At 48.1% G+C, this 25,672-nt stretch overlaps 1 protein-coding gene across 4 annotated transcripts in view; it reads left to right on the top strand.

The window, feature by feature from the left end:
• LOC109869895 (BAH and coiled-coil domain-containing protein 1) overlaps window positions 1–25,672 on the top strand; it is a 69,636-nt gene that overhangs the window by 30,472 nt on the left and 13,492 nt on the right. For 3 of the 4 annotated variants that reach the window (XM_020460178.2, XM_020460179.2, XM_031804496.1), the window contains exons 4-16: window positions 2,621–2,737; window positions 2,957–5,158; window positions 5,390–5,686; window positions 5,850–5,999; window positions 7,051–7,244; window positions 10,198–10,537; window positions 11,601–12,524; window positions 15,256–15,422; window positions 17,316–17,557; window positions 22,367–22,602; window positions 22,735–22,917; window positions 24,771–25,171; window positions 25,370–25,444. In XM_020460178.2, coding sequence (XP_020315767.2) covers window positions 2,621–2,737; window positions 2,957–5,158; window positions 5,390–5,686; window positions 5,850–5,999; window positions 7,051–7,244; window positions 10,198–10,537; window positions 11,601–12,524; window positions 15,256–15,422; window positions 17,316–17,557; window positions 22,367–22,602; window positions 22,735–22,917; window positions 24,771–25,171; window positions 25,370–25,444 — 5,528 coding nt within the window. The remainder of the gene's footprint in view (window positions 1–2,620; window positions 2,738–2,956; window positions 5,159–5,389; window positions 5,687–5,849; window positions 6,000–7,050; window positions 7,245–10,197; window positions 10,538–11,600; window positions 12,525–15,255; window positions 15,423–17,315; window positions 17,558–22,366; window positions 22,603–22,734; window positions 22,918–24,770; window positions 25,172–25,369; window positions 25,445–25,672) is intronic. The other variant, XM_020460180.2, reaches the window with a different exon arrangement.

The raw sequence follows: 25,672 nt of genomic DNA, 5'->3' as shown, positions 1-25,672 counted from the left end.
AGTCAGAGAGAGGGAGAGTTGATCATGTTTTCTTGTTGTTCATGTAAGACTGCCTGGAGCTTATTTGGATTGAATTGAATTCATAGAAAGAGTAAAAGAGAGCGGAAGTGTTGAATTGTGAGAGCAGGAGAAATACAGGGAGAGGGAGTGGGGAGAAAAAGAGAGGGGGAGAGAGAGTGAGGGGGAGAGTGGAGAAAAACAGAGGGGGAGAGAGCAAGCGGTGAGAGAGAGAGGAGAAAAAGAGAGAGGAGATAAAGAGAGAGGAGAAAAAGAGAGGGGGAGAGAACGAGGGGGGGAGAGAGGGGAAAAAGAGAGGGGGAGAGAGCAAGAGGGCGAGAGAGAGGAGAAAAAGAGAGGGAGAGAAAGAGGAGAAAAAGAGAGAGGAGATAAAGAGAGGGGGAGAGAGCAAGAGGGCGAGAGAGAGGAGAAAAAGAGAGGGGGAGAGAGCAAGAGGGCGAGAGAGAGGAGAAAAAGAGAGGGGGAGAGAGCAAGAGGGCGAGAGAGAGGAGAAAAAGAGAGGGGGAGAGAACGGGGGGGCGAGAGAGAGGAGAAAAGGAGAGGGGGAGAGAGAGGAGAAAAAGAGAGGGAGAGAAAGAGGAGAAAAAGAGAGAGGATAAAAGAGAGGGGGAGAGAGCAAGAGGGCGAGAGAGGGGAGAAAAAGAGAGGGGGAGAGAGCGAGGGGGCGAGAGAGGAGAAAAAGAGAGGGGGAGAGAACGGGGGGGCGAGAGAGAGGAGAAAAGGAGAGGGGGAGAGAGCGAGGGGGCGAGAGAGGAGAAAAAGAGATGGGGAGAGAGAGGAGAAAAAGAGAGGGGGAGAGAGAGGAGAAAAAGAGAGGGGGAGAGAGAGGAGAAAAAGAGAGCGAGCGAAAACGTTTGTGAGTATCAGACGTATTCCTCTCTGTGTGGCTCACCTTTGATGTGTGTGTGTGTATGAACACGCACGCTCACACGCACGCATGCACACACACACACACACACACTACAAATGATTGTTTTGAAGAATCCAAGCCAGGGAGCACCAGTAGGCAGCCTGCCAGCTGGCCCCAGTCCAGAGAGTGAAGCACAGCCAGTACAGAGAGGAGAGCCTGGACACACACACACACACACACATACTCTCTGTGAAGCACCTGTTCTTGTCTTCCCTGTTTCCCATGTGTTCTTGCTTTTCCTTCCTTCCTTTCTTCTTTTCTTATCTTAAAGCTCTCCACTCCCGTTCATTTTGTCCTTCATCTTCCATCCTCTCTACATCCCTCTTCCCTCTCTCCTTATTCTCTCACTCCTCTACTCCAACTCCCTACCCTACAGATGAGAGTTTTTATTGACAGAGTTCTCAAACTGTTTTGGTGTGTGAATGTTCTCACTCCGTATCCCCCCATTCTTGTCCCCTGTCTCCTTCTCCTCCATCTCTCTCTGATCCCCTTCTCTCCTCCCCTTCCTTTCCCCTTCCTCTCTCTCTCTCTCTCTCCTCCCCCCTCCCTCTGTGAGGTGTATCCCTCACCATTAGCCTATGACTGCCTCTAGATGGCCGATGGAGCCTTTTGGTTAATTGTTGCCATTTAGATGAACTGGTTGTTAAAAAACACACATATGCATGCACGCACACACACACATGCACACACACACACGCACACACACACGCACACACACACGCACAAACACACTCCCACAGACACACCGAGTGGGACCAGCATGTCAGGGGTGTTGGTGGTTTTGTGCGTCTGAGGAATGTGGAGGATGAGTTTTATGGGCTGCTGTTTACTTTGGCCACCACCGTTAAACTGTTAACTGCTGTCAATTATCCGGCTGGCAAGGACACTGTGGGGCTTGAAACCAGCTGGGAAACCAGTTTGGGAAAGGGCACAAACAGACACACACACACACACACACACGCACACATCAAGCCTTTTGGTAACTCTCACTGTGTGTAGTAGGCCCGGTGTGTGCAACGTGTGTTTGTGCGTGTGCAGGACTACATGTTTGAATGTGTTTGATGTGTGTGTGTGTGTGTGTCTGGTTTGTGTGTTTTGTCTGCTTCATGGTGACAGAAATATTTAGTTTTCACATAAATATCCTCTCACCCCCCGTTGAGGCCTCCGCTATCCCAGGATGCAGTTCAATGTTCTTTGAGGCAAGGAGTTGAGCAGAATGACTATTTACCTCCCGCTGACCCCCTGGGAAGAACTGTGTGTGTGTGTGTGTGTGTGTGTGTGTGTGTGTGTGTGTGTGTGTGTGTGTGTGTGTGTGTGTGTGTGTGTGTGTGTGTGTGCGTGTGTGTGCTTGCGTGCGTGTGTGTGTAAAGGCGGGTTGAAATGGGTTAAGGGCACCACTATTTGTCTTGGATGAGCATCCTGAAGAGAAAAACACAGGCCTGTTTTGTATAAGCAAAGTTCATTTTCATCCTGAAAAATACTCAGTTCTTGTCAGTTACACTCTGTTATGGTTGTTGTCACCGCTGTGTCCACTGTAAATGATGGGGATAATCATGTTGGGGCCATTTAATAGAGGTCTTGTGGTCAAAATGACATTGAATTTCATTGAACTTCTCTCTCCCCTCTCCATCCTGTCTCTCTTCCATCCGGTCTCTCTCTCTCCTCTCCTCTTTCTCTCTCTTTCTCTCTCAGGGTATCCCCGTTATTCAGGAGGTCTGACCTCCCCCTTTCTTCCCATGAGCCACTTGGATCACCATAGCAACAGCAGCGTTCTCTACGGACAGCACCGATTCTACGACACTCAGAAAGGTGTGTGTGTGTGTGTGTGTGTGTGTGTGTGTGTGTGTGTGTGTGTGTGCGTGTGTGTTTGTGTGTTTTGTTTTTGTAGCTACAGAACCACTTTCTGTATTTTGCAATTTTGTAGTGGAATGACATCAGCCAAATTAAAACCATTTTTATTTTCCTATTTTTATTTTTTAAATTTTGCAACCTTATACATGTTTTTTATTAGTTTTTTTCTCTTTTCAGATCATTTCTATCTGAGAAGTCTGCCGTCCCAGCCCCCTCTTCTCTCAACCAATCACAGCCTTCCGCCACTGTCTAGGACCGCCCCTGGACATCCTCTGGGGTCCTGCAGCAGGGAAACAGACTCTGGGGAAGGAGGAGGAGGGGGAGGAGGATCCCAAAAGAGCTCCAAAGAACCGGGGATGGTGGAAAAGAGTGTGTCGAGAGAGAGATCCAGCAGCAAAGAGAGGCCCCAGGAGAGCAAAGAGCGACATCATCATCACCACCATCAACATCAGCCTCATGCGCTTTCTCACCCCCACTTCCTCCCCACTCACATTGGTGAGGAGGACCACAGACACAAAACCCCCAACCTGCCCACGGAATACAGGGACGACTCCGCAAAGCATGGAAACGACCCCTTAAACCAGGGTGCCAAACACATGACCAACTGTGCACAACTAAGTAAACTATCCAATGGAGACTCTGGGTCTGGGTCCAAGGCCGCATCCCTGAACAGCTGTGGGGGTGGAGGTGAAGGGGGTAACAGACCCCAGGGGAGTGGTAGTGGGGGGGCGAGACGATGCTCCAAGGAAGGGGGCGTGAGCGGGGAAATGAGGATAAGTGAAACTGTCCCCTCCTCCTCGTCAGACTGTCTGCGTCGAGCAGCCATGATGGGACCCCACAACCCCCATGCCATGGCTTCCTACTCCATGCCCCCTCCCCCTCCTCCACCACTACATATGGGGCCTGCTGTGGGAGGGGGCTGGCTGCACCATCCTCACCATCCCCATCACCCCCACCCGGAGTTCTACTGCCCCCCTCCCCCTGCCCCCCTTACTCTCACCCCCCCTAAAGACAGAGGATCAGGGAGGGAGGCGAAAGGGTCTGGCCCTACGTACGTTCCCTCGGTCGGGCCTTTTGGGGACATGGGGTCCCCTGACTGCCGTGGTGCTGGAGGAGGAGTGGGTGGAAGCGGAGCTAAGGATGTAAAAGGGGCAGAGAAGAGCGGAGGAGGAGGAAGAGGTGGAGGGTCTAGTGAAAGTCTTCATTCTCTTCTTAATCCTCATCATCCTCAGTCTAGTAACTGCCAGAGGAAGCCGTCATCCCAGACGCAGCAGCCCCAGCCCCATCAACAGCAGTTGGGCTACGGAAAGGCAGACAAGCCTCCAGACTGGAACCAGAACCACAAATACAACCAACACCACCACAGCCAGAACAACCAGCCCAAATCCCAGCCTCAGCCCCATACCTCTAACCCCCAGTCCCACCACCCTAACCCCAAGCCCGGGCCTCGATCCTGCAGCCTAGAGGCCTCTTCTTCCAGGGGAGACTTGGAGGTCCTAGAGGTCTACCGGCCCTCCCTGCCTCTTGAAGCCCAGAGCGCTTACCCCGGGGTTGGGCACCATGCCACCAAGACTGGGCCCTACGCCAGCACCCCGCCCTTCCGGGACTGTTCACACTCAGCTCCTCCTGAGGGAAAGGGGGGGTCAGGGGGGAGAGCCCAAAGAGTGGGGCAGAAGGTTGCTAGGATAAAGCACCAGCAGCACAGTAGTCATGGCAGCGGGTCGGGTTCTGATGGATCAGGGACTGAAAGGGGGAGAGAGGGGGGTAGGCAGAGTCAGAATCAGAATGGTGAGAGTGGTGTTGTCATGGGGTACGGGGTTCAAACGCCCCCCACACTGCACCCATGGGGGGTACTGAGAGGTCCTCAAGAGGACGAGAGGAGGATGTCCCCCCACACAGAGTCCTACCCCGATAACAGGACTCAAAACCCCCATGACCAACAGCAGTCTATGACATCGCCTCACCCCTCTCACCCCCACTCCTCCCCCAACCCAGAGGGAGAGAGCAGCGCCATGAAGAACCTAATGAACTACAGTTCGCAGCAGCCTTTGCTGCTCTCCCAGAGGAGTCCCTTCGGGGGGCTGGGCTGCCTGAAGCAAGGCGGCGAGAAGGGAGTGAAGGGGGGTAGACCCAGCGCCCCTCAGGATCCCCCCAAACAGCCCCTACCCCCTAGGAGAGGGTCCACCAGCGAGGGGGAAAGGATGGACGGAGGGGGAAGAGGGGGGAGGGAGGCGGGGGAGACACACGGGGAGGGGGAGGTGCGACAGCCCCCTGTGGGTATAGCTGTGGCGGTTGCCCGGCAGAAAGAGCCCCCCCAACGCACGTCTGATACCCCCCCAGGACACAGCCGACAGGGCAGGGTGCTGCCCAGCATCAAAGGTGAGAGCTGGATCTATGTATCTGTATGTCTCTGTATTTATGCACGCATGTTAGTCTTAGCTTCAGTATTGGGATGTTTTTTAAATGTTTTTTCAACTCTTTCAACAGCTGCGTTGTGTTTAGAAATCTGGCATGACTTATTAAGAATTATGGCATTGCTAGGCTAGCTTTGTTTAAGGGTTACCAGATCTGCTTTCTAAACCCTCCCTCTCCCGCTGTGTGTGTTGCCAGGTATGTCTCGCTCTGTGTACCCGCTGGGCCGGGAGGCAGAAGAGAGGAAGAGGATGACAGAAGAGCAGCTGAGCCTTCATCACCTCGACCGAGACAGAGAACTCCTCATCAGGGAAAACAAGGAGAGAGGGGAGTTTGCCAGGATCCACCCATCCAGCAGTTGCCATGGTGACCTGACCTCTCACCTTCTGGTGCCCGGCGGGGCCAGCCAATTAGGTGGAGACCCTTCTGCTCATGCCCACCACCATTGGATGCAGCGGACTGGAAGTCCCTCCCTCTGGATGGGCCATTCATATGGTGAGCTGAGCATTCTTGTTTTCCTCAATACAGTTTCCCCACAGACCATGACAAACACTCGTATTGTTGTGCAACTGTCTTTACACATGGATCAGGAAGTGTGGAAAAAACATGTTGAAACAAACTCAAAGTTCATGTTCTAATTTTGTGTTTTCTCTCTCAGGTCTGAGCCATGCTGCTCTGCACCAGAGTATGGGCCCAGGGTTCGGCCCTGGCCTGCCCAGCCCCCTGCAGCCTGTCCTGCCTCTGTCCCAGGACCCCTCTGGCTCCCTGGTGGTCCTGCCCTCTGAGCCTGGAGCACACCACCACCTGGGTAAGACACACAAATACACATGCAGGCCACACACGCACACACGCACACACACACACACACACACACACACACACACACACACACACACACACACACACACACACACACACACACACACACACACACACACACATACACACACACACACACACACACACACACACACACACACACACACACACACACACACACACACACACACACACCCAGCCAGTTAGCCGGCGCTGAAGATGAACCTCCATTAGAATGGCTTGCATAATGCTTTACACTCAGAGAGGAGACATTAGAATATCTGCTCCCATTAACAGAGCCATAAAACACAGAGTCTCTGACAGAGGGACTTAGCCAACCATTTTACTATGATTAGCTAATGATACTAAAATTCAGGGAGAGAGATGGCACCGCTTCTCATGGTTCAGCCACAGAGAGAGAGATGCAGTGTGTGGGATGAGTGTGTGTTGGTGTGTTCCTATGTGGTGGAGTTTGGTGGTGTGTGTGTGGTGTGGTGGAGTCAGATGTTTGTGGTGTGTGTGTGTGTGTGTGTGTGTTACTGCTCTTTTGCAAACAGGCTGTGAAATGTAATTATCTGCCTGCTCCCTTGCCTCGCTCCTTAGGAGTTCCTACAGAGAGGGGAAGTGCATCCACTGAACCCTTCCCCAGGGAAACATAAGCCCACTCAGGCTAATCTCACAGAACAAAGGTTCCCAGCGACGGCAGTGGCAGCCACGAAGGGGTGGGGCATATGGGAATGTATGTCTTGCCATGCACATAAAGACACCACCATGAGAAATTGAGAGATAAAGAGAAAGAGAGAGGGAGAGAGTGATGTCTGAGGCCACACTGATAGAAATAACACAGCTGCTTCCACACACCCTTACTCTCTCTCTTGCTCTCACTCACACACACACACAGTCTCTTACTTGCGCTCTCTCTCTCACACACTCAGTCCCTTTCTGAAAGTAAAATTCAATCACGCTTTATCGATTTGAACAGAACAGACCGAAAATACCACTATCAATACCACTATCTCTCTCTCTTTCTCTCTCTTTAGATGTGATGGACCAGTCAGCTCTGTGGCCCTCGGTCTACGGAGCCCGAGGTCCCTCCCCCCACATGCAGCATCACGCTGTTTACTCCCGTTCGCCGTTCCTACGGCAACAGGAGCTCTACGCCCTGCAGCATCAGCACCACCAGCAACAACACAGGGCCATGGAGCACCTGCATCGGCAACACACACTCTCACAGGTAAACACACCCGCGATTCACAGGTAACACACACACTCTCAGCACTCGTGTGTAACTTTTCATGGAGAGAATACTCTTTACCACAGTGACTTTTGCTCCCATTTACGTTAGCCAAGTTGGCTTTTTACACTGCAGTTTCCCCCTTGACCATGATCAACACTTGTATTGTTTAACAGTATGCACACATATATTAGGAAACAACATGTTGAAACAAACCCAGAGTTCATGCTTTCACCATTTTCAGCATATTCAGTTGTAGACTGTTGATTCTCAACCACAAGAGCCAGAGATGTTTCAACACAGAGAAAGGGGAAACCAGGCCATTTTTAAAGAGAAAGCATTTTGTCAAGAGACAAAGGATCCTAGCAGACTGCCAGTGACCTTTGGCTGGCTGAAAATGTCTGTACTAGCTTGTGGCATTCACCCAATAAACCCCATTGTGTTCCTAACATGATGGTCTGTAGTGATGCACGGGCTGACTCATAACCCGCAATCCACGTGGGTCATGGGATATTGTGTGGATGAAGGTCGGGTGGGTGGTGGGCGGGTTGAATAAAGAGGGGAAAAAACATGAAACATGCATAAATACAGTGCCAGTCTCATTCCAGAGTTTTTCTTCATTTTTACTCATTTCTACATTGTATTATAAAAGGGAAGACATCAAAAATATGAAATAACACATATGGAATCATGTAGTAACCAAAAAAGTGTTAAACAAATCAAAATATATTTTATATTTGAGATTCTTCAATGTAGCCACCCTTTGCCCTGATGACAGCTTTGTAAACTCTTGGCATTCTCTCAACCAGATTCATGAGGTAGTCACCTGGAATGCATTTCAATTAACAGCTGTGCCTTGTTAAAAGGTCATTTGTGTAAATTCTTTCCTTCTTAATGCATTTGAGCCAATCAGTTGTGTTGTGACAAGGTATGGGTGGTGTACAGAAGATATCCCTATTTGGTAAACAACCAAGTCCATGTTATGGCAAGAACAGCTCAAATAAGCAAAGAGAAACGACAGTCCGTCATTACTTTAAGACATGAAGGTCAGACAATGCAGAAAGTTTCAAGAATTTCAAGTGCAGTCGCAAAAACATCAAGCACTATAATGAAACTGTCTCTCATGAGGACCGCCACAGGAAAGGAAAACCCAGAATTACTTCTGCTGCAGAGGATAAGTTCATTAGAGTTACCAGCCTCAGAAATCGCAGCTCAAATAAATGTTTCACAGTGTTCAAGTAACAGACACATCTCAACATCAACTGTTCAGAGGAGACTGAGTGAATCAGGCCTTCATGGTCGAATTGCTGCTAAGAAAACATTACTAAAGGACACCAATAAGAAGAACAGACTTGTTTGGGCCAAGAAACACGAGCAATGGACATTAGACTGGTGTAAATCTGTCCTTTGGACTGATGTGTCCAAATTTGAGATTTTTGGTACCAACCGCCGTGTCTTTGTGAGAGGCAGAGTAGGTGAACGATCTCTGCATGTGTGGTTCCAACCGTGAAGCATGGAGGAGGAGATGTGATGGTGTGGGGGTGCTTTGCTGGTGACACTGTCAGTGATTTATTTAAAATTCCAGGCACACTTAATCAGCATGGCTACCACAGCATTCTGCAGCAATATGCTATCACATCTGTTTTTCAATGACCCAACACACCTCCAGGCTATGTAAGGACTATTTGACCAAGAAGGAGAGTGATGAAGTGCTGCATCAGATGACTTGGCCTCTGCAATCACCCGACCTCAACCCAATTGAGATGGTTTGGGATGAGTTGAACTGCAGAGTGAAGGAAAAGCAGCCAACAAGTGCTCAGCATATGTGGGAACTCATTCAAGACTGTTGGTAAACTATTCCAGGTGAAGCTGGTTGAGATAATGCCAAGAGTGTGCAAAGCAGTCAACAAGGCAAAGGGAGGCTACTTTGAAGAATCTAAAATCAAAAAAATATTTAATTTTGTTTAAAAAAATGTTGGATACTACATGATTCCATATGTGTTATTTCATAGTTTTGATGTCTTCATTATTATTATACAGTATAGAAAATAGCAAAAATAAAGAAAAATCCTTGAATGAGTAGGTGTGTCCAAACTTTTGACTGGTATTGTATATAATTCTTGTTCATTTAGGTTCTTATTTGTATCTTGTGTTGGTACGTAGCCCAAGCCTAAACTATAGAGCCTAGCTGTAGTGCTCCAAATACACGCCAATTGCCAAAAAGCTTTTGGGAACGTGGGCAGAAAAAGTTAACGTTGATCCACTGAGGCAAAAAGTACAATGTCAGAGTTGAATTCAATAAGAGGAAAGCTGCGAAATGGAGAGTTGAAAATAAATAGAAGGAGGGCCAGAACAGTATTCTAAATGTTTGGGAAATATTTGGTGAAGTGGCAAAAGAGGATGATAGCAGTGCCGGCTATGTCATGCGTGATGATTGTGAGGCACTATGCAAATTCAAAGTCACAAGACCAGACTGTAGGGAACTGTAGGCTACTGTTCAGATGGGTTAAATGGATGGAATAATAGCCTGACTGAAATCTGGACACTGACTGTAGGTCTATAACCTTTCACATAACCTAATATAATATTAACTCTTGCAGAATAATTATACAACAAATGTGAATTTTTACTCTGGAACAGGAGTTTTTTGAAGGGTTATTGCATTTTCTCCCCGGCCCCTAAACGTCTTTGCTGCACGAGGGAAGCAGAGATGAAAGAGGAAAGACAAAACATACTTTACCGATGTCAACTAGAGTTTTTTTTTTGTCTTTTAGGACAGTGTTTCCCAAACTGGGTCCTGGGGTTTCCCCTGGGTGCATGGTTTTTGCCCCAGCACTACACAGCTGATACATATAATCAAAACTTGATGATGAGTTGATTATTTGAATCAGCTGAAGGAATACAGTATGTGGCTATTCTTTAAGGCTCTCCTTTCCCCCCCACCTCCCTACAGAGGAAGGCAGAGGACACCACTATCACCATTGACGACCCTCCTCTCCACGACACTTCGAGAACCTCCCGTGCTGCTAAGCCCTTCTCCCATACCCCTCCCTCCAAGACCGCCCCTCCCTCCCAGGGGGTGTGTCCCAGCAGTCGCCAAGCACCCTGCTGCAACTCCCCTTCCAGGAGAACACACCCCCAGAACCGTTTAAATCCCGCCCCCAGCCCTGCGGCTGCAGCCCCTAGATCCCCAGCTCTAAGCCCCGCCCCCTCACACCTGTTGAAAGGAGCGGAAAGAGGGGAAAGAGGAGAGGGGCAGCCGCCTCAGGATTACCCACAATCCTTAGAGCCAGGTGAGTTTGGATTGATGGACTGATGTCTGAGCTGTATGTTTCCTGGTGCACTCTGACCCTGTCACACGCAAGTAGCCTACGAACTTTATCCCCACTCTCCCCCATTCTTCCTTCTACTCACAAATATGCACCACACTGTGACAAACACTTGAGCTTTAGTCTCTGGTACGTTCTCTTGCACTGTGTCTTTATTTCTGATATAGTATTCATCAACACCAACTAATAAACCGAGAGACACATAGCAGTCTTATCCCTGATTCCCTCTGCTCTGTGGAGGAGAGAGGAGAAACACTGGAACATTTCATCAGTTCCCAAGGTTAGAGTCTGTACCAGCCTCCATTTACTACTGAGATTGAGGAGGAGGAGGGAGGGAGAGGGAAATAGGAGGAGATAGAGCGAGAATGTGTGTGAGAGAGAAAGCGAGAGGAGTAGAGGGAGAAATAAACATTTATATAGAATTGGTGAACGAAGGATATGGAAAAAAAGAAGGAGAACAGATAGTAGCAGAGACGTTGAGAGATGAAGATGCTGCAGGAAAGATAAGAATCCTTGGTCTGTGAAGCCTGTTATTCTTTGATTCTGCGAAGAACGTTTGAAGCAAGGATGGACCCTAGTCTGTGTCTTTGAGTGCGTGTGTGTGCGTGTTTGTGCATGTGTGTGTTGAATGTGTGTGTGTACTCTATATGAGCGAGGTCAGAAACATTTCTGATAGCCCCTCCTTATCCTTCAGAGGTCCTTGAAAGACAGCAGGCGGAAGGATATGCATTCATCTGGCGGCGTTGTCAGGGGGCGGAGGGATAGCATCAATAACAGAGTTGTGGGGTGACAGGGTCGGCACTGCAATCCCAGCCAGGCAGCAGGGTGTCATCAATATCCCCTACACATACACATGGACATATAGCCTAGATGCACAAACTGCTGCTGCTGGGATGCCCTATTTCTTACTGCCTATAGACTACACTTGCTGTATCAATGCTTCCTCAACTAAAGCTCTGTTGCCTTATTGATTGATTATTAGTCACTCTTGACTAAAGGAGTTTCATTTTTTTTCATTTTCTCCCAGATCTTCCACCGGGTTACACCTATCCAGAAATCACCATGGGTTACAAGGCTGGTCCTTCCCCAGAGGAGGCCCGATTGGCTGAACATGCTGATCTGGAGGTGGAGCCAGCTGAGCCCTGCCCTAAGCCCTGTCCACACACCGTGAGGATTGTGGAGGATGAGGAGGCAAAACCAGAGAATAAGGAGAACGGGTGTAAAGTTGTAGAATCTAGTGGAGTTGTAGAAAGGGAACGAGAAGGAGCAGAGGTGGTGGGCCAATCAGTATCTGAGCCCCCACTATTTGGCAGTGGAGTGAAGACTCTTGAAATGGCGCCGTTTCCTGCCCAAGTTTCAACCTCAGCCACATCCCCAGCCATACTTCCAGCTCCATCTCTAGCCCCAGTCTCTGCTTCTGAGGATGCCCAGAAAGGAGAGGTCTCTGTGGGCGGCCTGGTCCAGCCAGCTGGCTTGAAGGACCCACAACCAGCACAAGCGAAGAAAGATGAGAAGGAGGAAAGTTCAGCAGAATTGAAAAATAACCACCTACCAGATTGTACTGTTTCCCTGCCCCTTGAGCTAACTGGACATGGGGAGGAGGAGAGAGAGAAGGGTGATGATGTGGAGGAAAAGGAGAAGGAAAAGGAGAAGGAGGAAGTTAGGATGAGTACGAGTGAAGCCTCTGTAGAGATACTAAGCAGCCCACGGCCCTCTCCAGCCCCAACCTCAGCCTCCACCCTCAGTGATGACCCCTGCATCTGGAGTCTGGAGCTTCTTATTGCCGCAGCGTTGTGTGCCACCCGGGATGCCTGCTACCCCCCTGTGCCCCCCTCCAATACACTCCTGCCCGCCCCGTGCCCACTCCCACACCGAGGCATGGAGATCCTGGGAGAGTTGGCTGAGCTGGGGATACTGCAGAGGAACAGGGAGAAGGAGAGAGAGACAGGAAGTGAGTGGATAGAGAATGTGTGAGAGCACACACACACACACACACACACACACACACACACAGACAGACAGACAGACAGACAGACAGACAGACAGACAGACAGACAGACAGACAGACAGACAGACAGACAGACAGACAGACAGACAGACAGACAGACAGACAGACAGACAGACAGACAGACAGACAGACAGACAGACAGACGAGCAAAGAGAGAAACAGAGATGGGAGAACCGAGTGTGGATCCCAGATGTGCATGCCACACACACACACACACACATACAACGTCCCCACTGACTGTCCAGCTTCCTTCCTCTGTTCTCTTAGAGCCTCTGTTCAAGTCCAAAGATCAAATGTTTCCCTGGGGGAGGAGATGTGGTGGTGAGGGAGAGGGGTTTGGAGTGGTAGGGAGCAAAAGGAGGGAGGAGGAGAGGGGAAAGGGATAGATAGGAGAAAGAAAGAAACACAATGCAAAAGTGTAAGTGTCTCATCCCTCCCTCCCTCCCTCCCTCCCTCCCTCCCTCCCTCCCTCCCTCCCTCCCTCCCTCCCTCCCTCCCTCCCTCCCTCCCTCCCTCCCTCCCTCCCTCCCTCCCTCAGGCTCTGGAGTGTGGCTTGGCTAATTAGAAGCTCTTGTTTAAAACACTTCTTCTTTAAACCGTTCCTCTTTTCCCTCTGAGAGAACGTGTTTTTATTTACGCGTGCGTGCGTGTTTGTGTGTGTGTGTAAGCTGTTAAGTAATCCCAGATGAATCCCTGTTACACTCCATCAGCATCTGTGTTTCTCTTCACCACACTGGCTGCGCTTTTCTCCATTTGCCGTCCCCCCCCTTTTTTCATTTATAAAAAGCGATGTAATCTTCTGTGTAAATCCTTCCTTAGCAAGCCCTGATGACAGAATTAATAAGTGCAAAAAATTATACCGCGCAGCACAGCTGTGTGTGTATGTGTGATTACATGTGCGTATCTGTGTGTGTTTACACCTGCTTGTGTGTGAGTGGCCTGCGGGCGGAAGGCACTGCGTCTCAGTACTAGAGGCGTCACTACAGACCCTGGTTCGATTCCAGGCTATATCACAACCGGACGTGATTGGGAGTCCCACAGGGCGGCGCACAATTGGCCGAGTGTTATCCGGATTAGGGTTTAGCCGGGTTAGGCCATCATTGTAAATAAGAATTTGTTCTTAACTGATTTGCCTAGTTAAATAAAGGTTAAATAAAATAAAATAATACAAATCAACCTAAGTGCAAAAAATTACAAGGCACAGTCTGTGTGCGTGTGTGCTGTGTGTGTTTACACCTGCCTGTGTGTGTGTGTGTGTGTGGCGGGCAGGCGGAAGGCATCTATCTGTGGCTGCCGCCCTTGGGGAGGCTAAACTAGGCCTGTTGATGTCAGCAGTGATGTCATCCAGTCATGGGTAACCAGAGCCTCTCATTGGCCCAGAGGTCTGACAGACAAGACTCCACTCCAGGACAGGAGAGATACATCCCTCTACTCCTCCCTCCTATCCCTCACTCGCTTTCGTTCTCTGCCTCCTACACCCTTCCTCTCAAGCTCTCTATCTCTTTCTCTCTCTCTCTCTCTCTCTCTCTCTCTCTCTCTCTCTCTCTCTCTCTCTCTCTCTCTCTCTCTCTCTCTCTCTCTGAGGGGAATGGTTCATTCATTTATATATTTATTAATTTGCTTCACACATTTCATTCACACTCTTTCTCTCAATCCATCCATCCCTTCCTTTCTATTATTTCTCCCTGCCTTCCTCACTTTTAATATATTCTGTGTACCCTGCCTGCTATGGTTTAAGCTCAGGTACACACACACAGGTTTTTAATATTGTCAGTGAATAGCCGTTCAGCTCCAGTGGTCCAGCTCTGAGTGGGTCTGTAGTAAAACCAGACACTGCTTCCTTTTGGCCTAGCAGACCGATCCCTTTCTCTCTCTTTCTCTTCTATCGCAATCTCTCTTCGTCGTCTAGCCTCTCACTCGCCTTCCCTCCCTCTACTCCTTCTTTCTCTTGCAATGCCACCCTCTCTTCCCCTCTTACTCTCTCTCTCGATCTCTCGCTCCCTCTCCATCTTCCCCTTCTCTCTCGTTCTCCTTCTCAGAAGACTTCAGACTTCCTTTCTTGCCCTCCTCCTCTCTCCTCCTGTAGGGTAAATTGGATTGTGTCCATGTCAGTAATGAGGAGATGTAGGAGAATAAATAGATATCTCAATAAACACCTTGCCTCTTATTGCTTCTCCTCTGCCTCGTCCTCCCTTCACCCCCTCCTTACCTCCCTCCCTTTGTCTTTATCATCCTCTCTCTCCTTCATCTCTCTCTTCTTTTCTCTTGCACACAGCAATATGACTGTGTCTGTGCAGCTCAGCCTGTGTGTGTGTGTGTGTGTGTGTGTGTGTGTGAGTGTGTGTGTGTGTGTGTGTGTGTGTGTGTGTGTCTGGGGTGGCTCGTTCCTCATGAATATTCTAGTTGATCTGCAGGCGGTGACAATGACAGAGTTAATGACAGTGATAGATGGAGAGACAGCACTCCTTTAGCGCTCTCCCTCCTTCTTTCTCTCCGTCCGTCTACCTCAGCCGATGAGTGAGTGTGTGGTCCTGCGTGCATGGGTGTGGGTGTGGGTGTGAAGGCTATAAGTTAGCTTGTAAATCACTTGTTTAGGGGGCGGCAATAGGACAAATCATGTCAAATTATTTTCACACCAGAAAGAAGTAACGTTTTTCCTCTCTCTTTTTTTAAGGTGAGGATGTTTTGACCTTTGACCTGCGTAGCCTGGCGACCCTGGCTGCGGCCCGCAGTCTGGAGCTGGGGGGAGGAGCTACAGGGACGGGGGAGGGGCAGCAGTGTACCGTCAGAAGGACCCTCAACCTGCGACGGAAATGCAGCTGGATGCCTCGCCACGAGCCGGTATGTGTGTATGCCAAAACATACATAGAACTGTATACACTCACATAGAACTGAACACACACACTTATACGTATAATGCACATGTACAGTATGTATATACAGTGGGGCAAAAAAAGTATTTAGTCAGCCACCAATTGTGCAAGTTCTCCCACTTAAAAAGATGAGAGAGGCCTGTAATTTTCATCATAGGTACACTTCAACTATGACAGAAAAATGAGGAAAAAAATCCAGAAAATCTCATTGTAGGATTTTTTATGAATTTATTTGCAAATTATGGTGGAAAATAAGTATTTGTTCACCTACAAACAAGCAAGATTTCTGGCTCTCACAGGCCTGTAACTTCTTCTTTAAGAGGCTCCTCTGTCCTCCACTCGTTACCTGTATTAATGGCACCTGTTTGAACTTGTTATCAGTATAAAAGACACCTGTCCACAACCTCAAACAGTCACACTCCAAACTCCACTATGGCCAAGACCAAAGAGCTGTCAAAGGACACCAGAAACCAAATTGTAGACCTGCACCAGGCTGGGAAGACTGAATCTGCAATAGGTAAGCAGCTTGGTTTGAAGAAATCAACTGTGTGAGCAATTATTAGGAAATTGAAGACATACAACACCACTGATAATAAAGTTGGCTAGAGAGCATTTGGATGATCCAGAAGAAGATTGGGAGAATGTCATATGGTCAGATGAAACCAAAATAGAACTTTTTGGTAAAAACTCAAGTCGTCGTGTTTGGAGGACAAAGAACGCTGAGTTGCATCCAAAGAACACCATACCCACTGTGAAGCATGGGGGTGGAAACATCATGCTTTGGGGCTGTTTTTCTGCAAAGCGACCAGGACGACTGATCCATGTAAAGGAAAGAATGAATGGGGCCATGTATCGTGAGATTTTGAGTGAAAACCTCCTTCCACCAGCAAGGGCATTGAAGATGAAACGTGGCTGGGTCTTTCAGCATGACAATGATCCCAAACACACCGCCCGGGCAACGAAGGAGTGGCTTCGTAAGAAGCATTTCAAGGTCCTGGAGTGGCCTAGCCAGTCTCCAGATCTCAACCCCATAGAAAATCTTTGGAGGGAGTTGAAAGTCTGTGTTGCCCAGCAACAGCCCCAAAACATCACTGCTCTAGAGGAGATCTGCATGGAGGAATGGGCCAAAATACCAGCAACAGTGTGTGAAAACCTTGTGAAGACTTACAGAAAACGTTTGACCTCTGTCATTGCCAACAAAGGGTATATAACAAAGTATTGAGATAAACTTTTGTTATTGACCAAATACTTATTTTCCATCATAATTTGCAAATAAATTCATTAAAAATCCTACAATGTGATTTTCTGAAATTTTTTCCCTCATTTTGTCTGTCATAGTTGAAGTGTACCTTTGATGAAAATTACAGGCCTCTCTCATCTTTTTAAGTGAGAGCACAATTGGTGGCTGACTAAATACTTTTTTGCCCCACTGTACATACACACAAGCTACATTTTATGCGTTACAATACCAACAAGCTCGCACAGTTTCACTGCAGAATGAGATTCTCCAAACGTCAAATTTCGAAGTTGCAAACATGAGTGCTTATCACTGGGATTGAACACGCAACCGCCGGAGCTCGCAGATTACACCCATCCGCCACCCCTGTCCACAAACCCCAGCAAAACCCATGCCTACTTGATTGTAATAGCATTCATCATTGCCCCTAGTGGCAACTTCCTGTATTTAGGCACATGAGCAATATTTCTGCCCTTAGTGGATTGTTTTGACGGCGTCTCCCGACGTCCTGGGGACCTGCAAAAACGTCATATTTCAACTTGAATCTGGAGTGATCTCTCTGAACGACACACAGTACAGTCCATTTACAGTCTACTATATATTTAATGTCTGTTTGTATTGCAGGTGTGTCCAGTGAAGGCTGCCATGGAGACGATGGATGAGGCGGAGCTAGCTATGCGAGTGCAGCTAGCGGAGATACAGAGACGTTACAAAGAGAAACAGAGAGAGTTAGCCAAGCTGCAGAGAAAACATGACCACCAGAAAGCAGAGACCTCTCACAGCCCTGTTCGCAGACGACCTGGTCGCCCCAGGAAACGCAAGTCTACCCCGGGTCCCAGCGCCTCAGATGGCCCCAAGAGACTCAGGTGAGTGTCTCCGCAGGGGTTCTTCTATCCAGATACGCTACATGACCAAAAGTATGTGGACACCTCCTCTTCTAAAATCATGGGCATTAATATTCAGTTGGTCTCCCTTTTGCTGCTATAACAGCCTCCACTCTTCTGGGAAGGCTTTCCACTAGACATTAGAGTATTGCTGCAGGAACGTGCTTCCATTCAGCCACGAGCATTAGTGAGGTCGGGCACTGATGTTGGGCGATTAGGCCTTGCTCGCAGTCGGCGTTCCAATTCATCCCAAAGGTGTTCTATGGGGTTGAAGTCAGGGCTCTGTGCAGGCCAGTCAAGTTCGTCCACACCTTTCTCGACAAACCATTTCTGTATGGACCTCGCTTTGTGCACTGGAGCATTGTCATGCTGAAACAGGAAAGGGCCTTCCCCAAACTGTTGCCACAAAGTTGCAAGCACAAAATCGTCTAGAATGTCATTGTATGCTGTAGCATTAAGCTTTCCCTTCACTGGAACCAAGATAAACAGCCCCTGACCATTACTCCTCCTCCACCAAACGTTTAAGTTGGCACTATGCATTCGGGAAGGTAGCGTTCTCCTGGCATCCGCCAAACCCAGATTCATCCATCGGACTGCCAGATGGTGAAGTTTGATTCATCACTCCAGATAACGTGTTTCCTCTGCTCCAGAGTCCAATAGCGGAGGGCTTTACACCGCTCCAGCCGACCCTTGGCATTGCGCATGGTGATCTTAGGCTTGTGTGTGGCTGGTCGGTCATGAAAACCCATTTCATGAAGCTCCAGACGAGCAGTTATTGTGCTGACGTTGCTTCAAGAGGCAGTTTGAAACTCAGTAGTGAGTGTTGCAACCGAGGACAGATGATTTTTGTGTGCTACACGCTTCAGCATTCGGCCGTCCCGTTCTGTGAGTTTGTGTGGCCTACCACTTCGCGGCTGAGCCGTTGTTGCTCCTAGACTTTTCCACTTCACAATAACAGCACGTACAGTTGACAGAGGCAGCTCTAGCAGGACAGAAATTTGATGAACTGACTTGGAAAGGTGTCATCCTATGATGGTGCCACGTTGAAAGTCACTGAGCTCTTCAGTAAGACCATTATACTGCCAATGTTTGTCTCGGGAGATTGCATGGCAGTGTGCTCGATTTTATATGCCTGTCAGCAACGGGTGTGGCTGGAATAGCCGAATCCACTAATTTGAAGGGGTGTCCACAAACCTTTGCATATATAGTGTATATTTACTGTACTTATATGGCTTTCAATAAAGTATTGTACCCTGAGATGAACCTTGTTGAGAATCTTTATGAGAGGAACTGCTACTGCTGAGTGGAGGAACTGCTATCTCTCTCTCTCTCTCTCTCTCTCTCGCTCGCACACACAAACACACACACACACGCATGCATGCACGCACGCACACACACACACACACGTACTGAGCATGTGTGTGTGTGTGTATGTGTGTGTGAACCTGGTAGTAAACCCGGTGTGGTTTCTAAATGAGAGGGGTTAATAGATTAATCAGCTCAGAGGAGAGACTCATTAATCATCATTAATCACATTTAATCATATTTATCACCACCATTGATTATGTCCTGACTCCCTCTCACCCTCAACACATATTAATATGGCTGGACAAAGTCCCCATGTAAACTTATCACAGTGATGAATGACTCACCAACCTCTTCTTCTAACACATACACTTGAGCGCGCAGGCAGGCATTCACAAAGGCATGCACACACACACACAGGATTACAAAGCAAACCCCCTAATGCCCTACACATGCTCTCTCCCTACACATGCTCTCTCTCTCTATCTCTCTCTCTCTCACACACACACACACACACACACACACACACACACACACACACACACACACACACACACACACACACACACACACACACACACACACACACACACACACACACACACACACACACACACACAGTGTTAAATTCCAGTGTTAAGTCATCATATTGATGAATGTGTTTTCTGGCTGTGCTCCACCTCTGATAGTGCGTGTTCCCCTCGCTCTGATAAACTGATTAAACAAACTCAAGGTTTATCACGGTTACCACACTGATTACAACGAACTAATGAAAAATGACAAAACACACACACACACACAAAAACACATACACACATAGCATGATTTGACGTACTGCACAGATAAATGCATAGACGACACACACACATATTTGTTTAATTACTGGAGCTGGCTGGTATGTGACAGGATGTATTTTTTGTCTTAATTAATGAGCGTGGTATCAACAGTTTATTCCTTCATCTCAGAGAGGGGGGGGGGGGGGGTGAGAGCTGCAAGAGGTAGAAATGTCTTGACTGGTCTGTTGGTGGCAGTACTTGTTGACAGAGGTGTTGGAGAGAGGAAAGGGGGGTGTTGTTATTGTAATTTAATACTCTGTTAGGACTGGGACCTCACGTTATGATATTATCTCAATACCTTGGTGCTATTACGATATGCATTGTGATTCTATGCGTGATTTTATTGCAATTTGATGTTCCAAACATAATGCTCACTATATGTCTGCTGCAGAGGGATGAGAGAGAGTCATGAGAAAACTAGTTTCGGTCAGTCATGGAAATAAAAGTGCTGAAAACAAATTGTCTCCCTATGGAGAGCAATAGTAATGGCGTCTTTTTGTAGGCACTAACTCCGCCATGGTTCGTTGGACAAAGCCTATGGGAAGATGAATGGAGTTTTTTAAGGGTTTTTGGATAAACGCCGAAAATAAGGTCTGTGGTAAACACAGGCTTAGCGGATCTTATATGTTTTATTCTATGAGATAATCTTCATCAGCTACGTCACTTTTTGAAGAATTCACGTGATCAAAACAAGCACATAAAGACTTCCTAATTCATAAAGGTCAAGTTAACTGACTGATAATATCTCATAGAACAAAACGTATCAGATCTCATAAGCCTGTGTTAACCTCAGACCTGTTAACCTCAGACCGTATTTTCGGTGTTTATCCCAAAACTCTATTCTTTTCTCATTCATTTTCCCATAGGAAAAGCTGAACAAACAAGATGTAACTCATTTCTGATTTTTAGAACTACAAGCTGGCAAGCTATATTTAAAAAGAAGATGGAGAACAAGCTATGAAGGAAAAATACTGGAATTTTGGTGCAGGTAGAGCCAACCAGCACAAAAATAATATTGCAATATTGTCAAAACGATACGATGCGATATATCGTCAAAAAGAATATCCCGATATATAACTGTACCAATTTTTTTCTCCAATCACTATTCTCTGTGGATTTACGTGACTCTACGTCAACTGACTGCCGTTGCACACTGACAGAGGGCTAACGCTGGGGCTTGGGGCTGACTGGAGGTCAAAAGGTCAAAGGTTGAAAGGAGTGGTAAGGGGTGATGGTGACAGACAGGTTAAGGCTGGGCCATGGAGGGTTGATGTGGGGGATGGGTATGGGGGACGTGGGAGTTTGTTAGGGGCAGTTTAGGAGTTTTCAGGAATCTGCCCACTGGGAACACACTGGTTGAATCAACATTGTTTCCAAGTAATTATAATGAAATTACGTTGAACTAACTTGAAATAGGCGTTAAATCGACGCCTGTGCCCAGTGAATGGCTTCTCTGTAGATCTTAACTTCAGCAGAAAAGTTTTGTATTTGTCTGAAATGACCAACTAGACCACCTCGTAATTCTCTCAGGTTTCACATTACAAATCCTATCTTCCCCTCCTCTTTTTCCTGCTCATCCTTTCCTCCACTCATTCCCTACTTTATCCTCTAAATCTTCCTCTCTTTTCCTCTCCTCTCCCTCCCTTCTCCCTTTACTCCGCTCCTTCCCCAAATCTACCTCCCTCCTCCCTCCCTCTCTTTTTCTTGATGGGAGATGCTGAGCACTCTGTGGGAATATAGGATTCACCTGCCTCAGACAACAGCTGCTCACAGCAGTGTGTGTGTGTGTGTGTGTGTGTGTGTGCACTTTGAGAGATAAAGAGAGAGAAACGGAGACAGAAAGAGAAAGAGAGAGACTGGGGAGAAAGAGAGAGAGGAGATGAAGAGAGAGAGAAAAGGGGTAGAGAGAAGAGTGGTGTTCAATAGAGGTTAGTGTTTATCGATCCAGCCCTGGAGCGCAGGTCAATGGACAGACTCCCCTGAGACTGCCTCGCCTCTCCCTCTCCCTCTCTCTCTCTCTCTCGCTTTCACATGCTCTCGCTCTGTGTGCTCTCTTTTGTTAGCTCTCTCTCTTTTGCTCCCTCCAACTCTCCCCATCCCCCTCTCTCTCTCTCGCTCTGTTTTTCTTCAGTAGCTGTCTCGCCAGCTATATCTCCCACTTTCTTGGTGTGATTCAGCAGGGTCTCATATTCACACTCCTCTTGGATATTTCAGAGTTTACCGACAGAATGCTTTCTCTTCCAAACAACCTCCGTACGGGAAAATACCCCCCCCCCTCTCTGTACTCATCAAAGGCCAGAGAGAAGGGAAAAAAGGGAGAGAGAGAGAGAGGGAGAGAGAAAAAGACAGAGAGAGAGAGAGAGAGAGAGAGAGAGAGAGAGAGAGGGAGAGAGACAGATCGAGAGAGAGAGAGACAGAGAGAGGGAGAGGGAGAGAGAGCGAGAGGGAGAGAGAGAGGGAGAGAGAGAGGGAGAGAGAGAGGGAGAGAGATAGGAGAGAGAGAGAGAGAGAGAGAGAGAGAGAGAGGGAGAGAGAGCAGAAAGACATGACCTGTTACCCTTTCTTTGATCTTCTTTAGCTTTCTGTTTGCACCTCCCCATCTTTCCCCCTTCTATAAAATCCTTCTCTCTCTCTTCTTCATTTGTTTTAGGGCGGAGGATGAGGAAGCAGAAGGGGATGGAGAGAAGCGGAGGAAGAGGATGACCAATCATGGCTTCCTCAAGAGGAGGAGAGGTCGTCCCAGCCTGAGCTCCAGACTAGCAAGGAGGGTGACCCAGCTGAAGCAGAAGGCTGTGGCCCAGAGAGGTGCCCCATCAGGGGGCATGCACCGCCACAGAGTGGACCCCAGACCTGGAGCCCACGCAAACTGCAGAGAGAGTGACAAAGGTAAAACACACACATGCACTCCACACATGCACACATGTATGTACATATACACACAGGCACACACACACATGTAGACCTTGTACCTCATACACTCCCTGACACTAACACACCCATGTCTCCATGTCCACCCAGCAGCCAATACATCCAGTGTCCAGCAGGACTGGGCGCCCAATCAGGGGGTGAGGAGGAGGAGGAGAGGTCGGCCAAAGGTCAAACAGGGCGGACCATCGACCAGAGTCCTCCGCAGAGTGGGCGAGGACTCTGTGAACCAGGAAGTGAACGAAGGGAAGAGCAATAGTGAGACCTCCGGCCAGGGTGAGTTACTTCTCAATGAGTTATCTCCCAGCTGTGAGTGTGAGTGTGTGTGAATGTGTGAGTGTGTGTGAGAGTGTGTGTCAGTGAGTGAGATGTCTCCCATCACGGTGGCCTCCTCTCACTTCCCGGCTCGTCTGTCACACCATTAAAACCGTTAACGGCTGCCCACTGGCATGCGGCCCCCAAACCCGCGCTGTAACGTGAACCTCGCTATCGCCTCTTTTAGAATGTCACACCCCTGCCCCCCCTGCCCCCTCCCCTGCACCCCCTCAATCCAACCAGTAGAGACACAATGTCCCCCTTTCCTCAATAATCTCAAATGAACATTTCATAGAAATAAAGTGAAGTGTCCCAATGTCTGTCAGTTGATTAGGTCCTGTGTGTGTGTGTTTTTGCCACTATCTGCCTGTCCCCTCGCAGGCAGCGAAGTGTTTGCGATGTGTGTTTGTGTGAGAGAGTGTTGACGAGAACACTGAGTAAGTGACAAGTGTGTCAGCAACGTGTCGACACCCGACACGACCCCCAGTCAGCCACCCACAGCTGCCAATAAAGATCTGATCTGTGTGTGTGTATGTGCATGTGTGATTGCGTGTTTGCATGGGTGCGTGCTTGATTATTTGCGTGTACAGTACGTGTGTGTGTGCTTATGCTTGTCTGTGCATGAGAAAGAGAGATAGCCATTGGGTTTCCTTGACCGCAAAAATTACTGTTTAAAATAAATAGTTCAAATACCGCGATATATAATATGGTAAAAAAATTGGGACGTTATATTATTTTATACTAATATAACTGCTCAGAGAAAGAGACTTTGTTTAACAAGTGATACTTTTTGTTTGTTTATTGGCACCACTGCTTTCAATACCTTTCAATCTTTCAATACCTAGGGGTTCTTTTCTGCTCATGCATCCTCATTTTGACACCAAACCCACACTGGTGTGCGTGGCCAAAGAGCTCTATTTTCATATCATCTGACCAAAGCACTAGTTCCAATCCAAGTGCCAATGCTGTTTAGCAAACTCCAGGTGTTTACATTTGTTGGGTGACATGAAAATAGAGGTATTTGGCCACGGACACCAGTGGTGGGTTTGGGTGTCCAGGTGAGAAAGCATGAGAAGAAAATAACCCCATACATACAGTAAAATATGGTGGTAGAGCTTTGATGTTATGGGGCTATTTTGCTTCAACTGGTCCTGTGGCCCTTGTAAAGGTCACCGGCATCATGAACTTTACAGTACCAGGATATTTTAGTCATGAACCTGTTTGCCGCCAGGAGGCTGAAACTTGGCCTCAAGTGGATCTTCCAGCAAGACAATACCCCGAGCACACAACAACATCCACAAAGAAATGTTTCATTGACCTCAAAATCAACATTTTGCAATGGCCATCTGTCTTCGGACTTGAAACCCATTGAAAACCTGCAGTTTGAATTGAAGAGGACTAAGGACATTGAGGTTCTTAAAGGATTCTGTATGGAGGACTGGTCAAAGATCCCTCCCAATGTGTTCTCCAACTCATAAAACCTTCTAGAAAAAGGCTCAGTGCCATTATCCTTGGAAGGTGAGGTCAATCATTTTTACCCCTTCCTTTTTGAGAGAAACATTTATTACTTGTTGAACAAAATCTCTTTCTCTGAGCAATTGTATTAGTATAAAAGACAATAATTTACCCCCCAAAAATGGAACATACAACATATCTCAATATTTGTTTGATCTTTATCAAGGGTGTCAATCATTTTGGACCCCACTGTAGCTTCTCTACACTGTCTTTCACTAGAGCCTGAGCTTGAGATGGTTGTGTCACAAAAGATCTCCAGTCAGTTTCTAATCGATTTTATTGATCCCTTACTTCCACAGAGGAGGAAGATGAGGGGAGCTATGACAGCGACAAAGGAACCAATGACGTCAAGACGACGCCACCATCCTCCAAAGACATGCCAATGAACACTGCTGCGATTGGCCCAGCCCCTAAGCTTCAAGCCAATCAGAAAGCCAAGAGCAAGAAAGAGAGGCAAGGTGATGATGCAAGCATGCTCAGTGCGGAGCTGAGGATGAGAGGAGCCCCCTGCACGCCACGTCCTGCTACTGCAGACCGGAGACGCCCAGAGCTCCAGGAGCCACAGGGGGCAAGGAGAGGACCTGTACCTAACTGGAGGGCCTCATCAGTGGGCAACAGCCTTGAGGACAGCAGGGGGGTCCAGGGACCTCTGGCGGAGGCCGAGATGAAGAGCTCAGAACCCCAAAGCATTCTGGGACAGGTGAGGAGGGGGAATGAGAGGACCTGGGGGGAGGGACTGTGAGTCTCTAGGTTAATCAAAAACTGCTTCCTCTGTTAAAATCTCTCTCAACTACTTGAGACTGTTAAAATGCACGTGTTACGGTTTCTCTCTAGCTACATGGTGATTATGATCATTGTCTATAATGCAAACCTGTCCTGACCTGTTTGGTTGTTCCAGAGGAGAGGCTGCTGGCTGGAGACTGAGACCCAGAGAGAGGACACCACCAGGGGCAGGAAGAGCAGGAAGAAACAGGTGGGGATGGGGGTCAACATGGGTGGGGGGGGGGGGGGGGGGGGGGGTCATGAGAGAAGGAGGGATAGGGGCAAACAAAAAGAGGCAGTGTGAAACAGGAAATGGCAGTTGGAGTCCTGAGCAGGAACAACAGGTAGAGTAGAAGAGAGAGGATGAGTGGGCATGGAGGAATGGGGAAAATGTACATAATGTAACTGAAAAGGTGATATGGCGAATTTAAGTCAGAAG

The sequence above is a fragment of the Oncorhynchus kisutch genome, linkage group LG25, assembly GCF_002021735.2.
Source record: "Oncorhynchus kisutch isolate 150728-3 linkage group LG25, Okis_V2, whole genome shotgun sequence".
NCBI classification, from domain to species: Eukaryota; Metazoa; Chordata; class Actinopteri; order Salmoniformes; family Salmonidae; genus Oncorhynchus; species Oncorhynchus kisutch.
This window is presented reverse-complemented; position numbering and strand designations above follow the sequence as displayed.